Genomic DNA, 4,095 nt, shown 5'->3' with positions numbered 1-4,095 from the left:
GTACTATATCCATTCATTTATTCAGATCAAACATTTCTAAATGTGTCAAAACTGATAAAACATTTCTAAATGTTAATGGTATGTTCTCATGAGCTTATATTATAATATATTAAATGCTTTGGCATTCGTTAGACTATATGTGGTGACCTGAGTCTGAAGATTTCATACCTTTGCAGAAATGTTGCATAGGTGGATCAAAGTCCTCTATACGATCCGTCACTGTAAAAAGACTCTGATTCCTAAATGATAACAATGCACCACTGTATATATTACTTGAAAAAGTATAAATAATTGCCATTCTCCACTAATTTCCAACTACTCTCTGATTATGTGTGCTTTGGGAAGACAGGTATCATCTCCTTTGTTTCTTTATGTTGGTAACATGATTTATTCATAATGTATTGAAATTTCATAAAAAGGATGATGATGCAGAATATAAACACAAGATATGTTCGATACAAAATTAAGGTAGAAAGTTTTCCTAAAGTATAAATATTTTTAGGAGCTTATATTGAAATGTTTGTCTAATGACTTTTCTTCCTTGTAAAGGAGAGTCTCTGATATCATTTAGTTATAAGGGTTTTCCATTCCAAGACTGTACTCAGTTGTATCAAAGGATAGTTTCTGTGTAAACACTTGTAGGTTTTCAGGAGAAATTTGAGTAGTAGGATTCCTTTTGTAATTACATAAAATAACAACTTGGTTCTAAGTATAGACTTATATACAAGATTCTGCAGCAGCACACACAGGGCCCTTGGACCTCAACCTCTCAGGCTGTAGGTCTGGGTGGGCCTTCTTCCATTATATATCTATAACTCTACCACCTTCTAACCAAGCACTCAGGACAGAAGATTCAGAGTTGGCTTAATTCCTCTATTTCTCCAGTAGCAAACTCCATAATGTAGCAAGCTCCATCTATTTTTAATACTAGGTGAAGATCAAGCATTCAACACAGGAGCCTAAAGGAGGTGTTTCATATGCGAATAAAAATACCACATACAAACTGCTGAAGAAGTTTAGCATCAGAGATGAAGGACTCTGCTCTGCTCCGGGCCTTCCTTGACTGACCATTTACTTCTGGGTCAGCAACTGACTTTACCCCCAGGTGCATCTTTAATCTCTCTCACCAACATCCACCATCTCATTTATCTTTAAAAGTCTTTATAACTACCAAGGGCAGGTAGGGTATGACCAGTGAAATGAATGTATTGAGTAGCTTTCTTAGCATGCAGAAGCTCAAGCTTCAGATCACTGTGGCTCCTATTGAGATTCAGAAGGTTGTCAAGGATTTGAGTCACAAAGGAATGGCTTGCTCCCTGCGTTTTTGATGAGAAAACATATATTCAGGGAAACATAGACGGGAAAATGGATCTGTTATTAGAAGTATAGTTACAGGATCTGAGCTGTTTAGAATTCTGGCAAGTCTGAAGAGCTGACCTGCTACGACAGTGTACATGCTGTTCAGTGGTGCTCTATTGAAATATGAAAGAAATATGAACTCTGTCTTCAGGTAGTCAAATATTGATGAACCCCATTTTGTAAGGCCCCAGACATGATTTGTCCCATAAATATGTCCACATTTGGTTAGCTTTTCCATATCAGCAAGTCATTTCAATAGCTTATAAAATCCTGGCCCATTCTGGATAATGCCTCAGTGATATGCTTGTGTATATCATCTTGTGTTTTTATGGAAACACTTTATTTGTTAGATTCCAGGAATTATGTTGTAAGGTCACACATAGCATCTACAATAATTTTCGGTTCTTATTGGTATGAGGATATCACATTTTAGAGTGTGTAATCAATATAAATAATTCCATGCCCATAATTTACACAGGAAATGTGATTATAATCTCTTCTGGGGTACTTATTAATGTCAATGAATTTCTAAATAATGAACTTTCATCTCAGGTTATATTTTTGTTTTGTTTCTATGTTGCCAAAATGCCGATATGGTACTTACAGTCAAAATTTAAGATAGCTGGGCATTGTAGAAGCTGATCAAATTCGGTTTATTCTTCAATCTAAGAAACTTTGCTGTTTCAAGGGCATAGTCCTTGCTTTATGCACTTGGTCACAAATTTCTCTAACATAAAGCCAACTTTAACCTTTCTGTTATCTGTCTCCAATAAGCTGAATATCAAACATTCTTACGAGCTTTTCAAATTGGTTTATAGGGAAAGCTCACTGAAGTAGACCTGAGTAGTGCCAAGATTGCAGTTAATAAGGACACATAACTGTGTATTTAAAATCTGTAAATGAGAGCTTTCTGAGGCCGCCTTGTTCAGAGTTTCCCCTTCTTAGATAAGTTTCCCTCAGGCAATACACACATCACTTCTGTAGAAAGTAACTCTGCCTGGAGAAATAGCACACTGTGGGTAGAATAGCCAATCCTACACAGGACAAATGTGAATGAGAGTTGTAATTTTCCTCAAAGATAGACATAGAAGTCCATGCTGGCTCAAAAATGGTGCCAGCATATTGGCCCTAGATAAAGTGTCAAAGGAGAAAATATCTCAACATAGACATTTCCAACAACAAATCATTATCAAGCATTTATGCATATCCAGGTGTAATATGAGACACTTGGGGATGGAAAATAAGAAATATATTGCTGGGTACCTGTGGCTCATGCCTGTGATCCTAGCTACTCAAGAGGCTGAGATCTGAGGTTCAAAGCCAGCCTGAGCTGGAAAGTCCATTAGACTCATATCTCCAATAAACTACTCAAAAAAAAGTTGGAAGTAGCCCTATGGCGCAAGTGGTAGAGCAGTAGCCTTGAGCATAGAGAGGCTCAGGGACAGTGCCCAGGCCTTGAGTTCAAGCTCAGGATTGGCAAAGAGAGATGGGGGGGGGATTTCTACATCCATAGAGGTTTCAGTTTGGAAGAGTAAAGAGGCAAATATAATTGGGCAGGATTGATTTGCCATTTTTTTCTTCTTCCCGTTCTTTCTCAACTTCAACCTCCTCCCTCTCTTTTTTTCCTTCTTCTTCTTCTGGTACTTTGAAACACAGATTATTACAATGTAGCCCAGACTATTCTATATCATGCTATCTCCTGGCTTTAGCCTCACAAGTGTTTGGATTATGTGACACATCTTTTTTTAATAGTGAATTATGAATGACTTTATTGACATCATCAATTAATGAACAAGAGTTGTCTCTTCCCCCATGAAGTAAAGTGATTTCAATCTGCCCTAACATGTGCCCATAAGTCTCCACCTTGAAAAGTAATGTTTCATGCTTTAACCCAGGTTCATTATTCCTTCTTTACTTTCAAAGATTTTTTTAATTTTAATTTTATTGTCAAAGTGATATACAGAGGGGTTACAGTTACATAAATAAGTTGGTGAGTACATTTCTTGTCTAACTTATTACCCCCTCCTCTTCTTTCTCCCTCTTTCCCTCCTTCCCAATTCCCCCCATCCCAAGTTGTACGGATCACTTCCAACCTATTGTCTTCTGAGTATCACTATTGCATAGGTTCCCCTTTTGTCCCTTGGATCTTTCAAAGTTTTTATGCTGTTGCCAGCTGTCTTCTTATCATTTGCTTTGAACTCTGTCTTTAGTGCATACCTCAGGGCTTTTGCACAGATCTGGAAGTCTCAGATGTAGCTGAGACCAGCCTGTTGCTAGTAGGCTACCATGATGTCCTGTCAGGTCGAATCCTATTGATTTTTCTTAAACTCAGTCAACTAGGCTTGAACATATGTATACTGAATATAAGATTTTGTTAGGCATTGTTGATGCCAAAGTGATTTTAATGTGTCATCCCTTTTTGTCAAGGCATTAATGATCTAATAAAGGAGAGAAATGAAAAAAACAGAAAAATGAAATGGCCATTCTGACAATACTACACCTAATCATCCCCAAATTTTCAGCATTTGCTAAACTCAACTAAAATGTTTAGTGGATCTTTCTCCTGTGTCTGAATGTGATTTTTTGCTGGACTCTGAGCCCCAGGTGAAGAAGCTGCCACAGTTGTAAATTACCATAGAAGCATTAAGATACTCTAAAAGTCCCACTTACAAATTTGCATCAAATGAAATGGTCAAACCAACTTTGCTTGATCATGCCTCTAGATTTCTTTCTCCT

The 4,095-nt window shown here is 37.3% G+C and overlaps 1 protein-coding gene across 1 annotated transcript; it reads right to left on the bottom strand.

Moving 5' to 3' along the window:
- Positions 1-3,452: 3,452 nt before the first annotated feature.
- LOC138817108 (ATP synthase subunit epsilon, mitochondrial-like) lies at positions 3,453-3,647 on the bottom strand. The gene is given in 1 exon segment (XM_070007502.1): positions 3,453-3,647. A coding segment is annotated over 1 exon segment (195 nt).
- Between the last annotated feature and the right edge of the window lie 448 nt (positions 3,648-4,095).

The sequence above is a fragment of the Dipodomys merriami genome, unplaced genomic scaffold (genome assembly GCF_024711535.1).
Source record: "Dipodomys merriami isolate MVZ:Mamm:240054 unplaced genomic scaffold, mDipMer1.0.p SCAF_7, whole genome shotgun sequence".
Taxonomy (NCBI): domain Eukaryota; kingdom Metazoa; phylum Chordata; class Mammalia; order Rodentia; family Heteromyidae; genus Dipodomys; species Dipodomys merriami.
The sequence above is the reverse complement of the archived record's forward strand: the minus strand, read 5'-3'. Positions and strand labels throughout refer to the sequence as shown.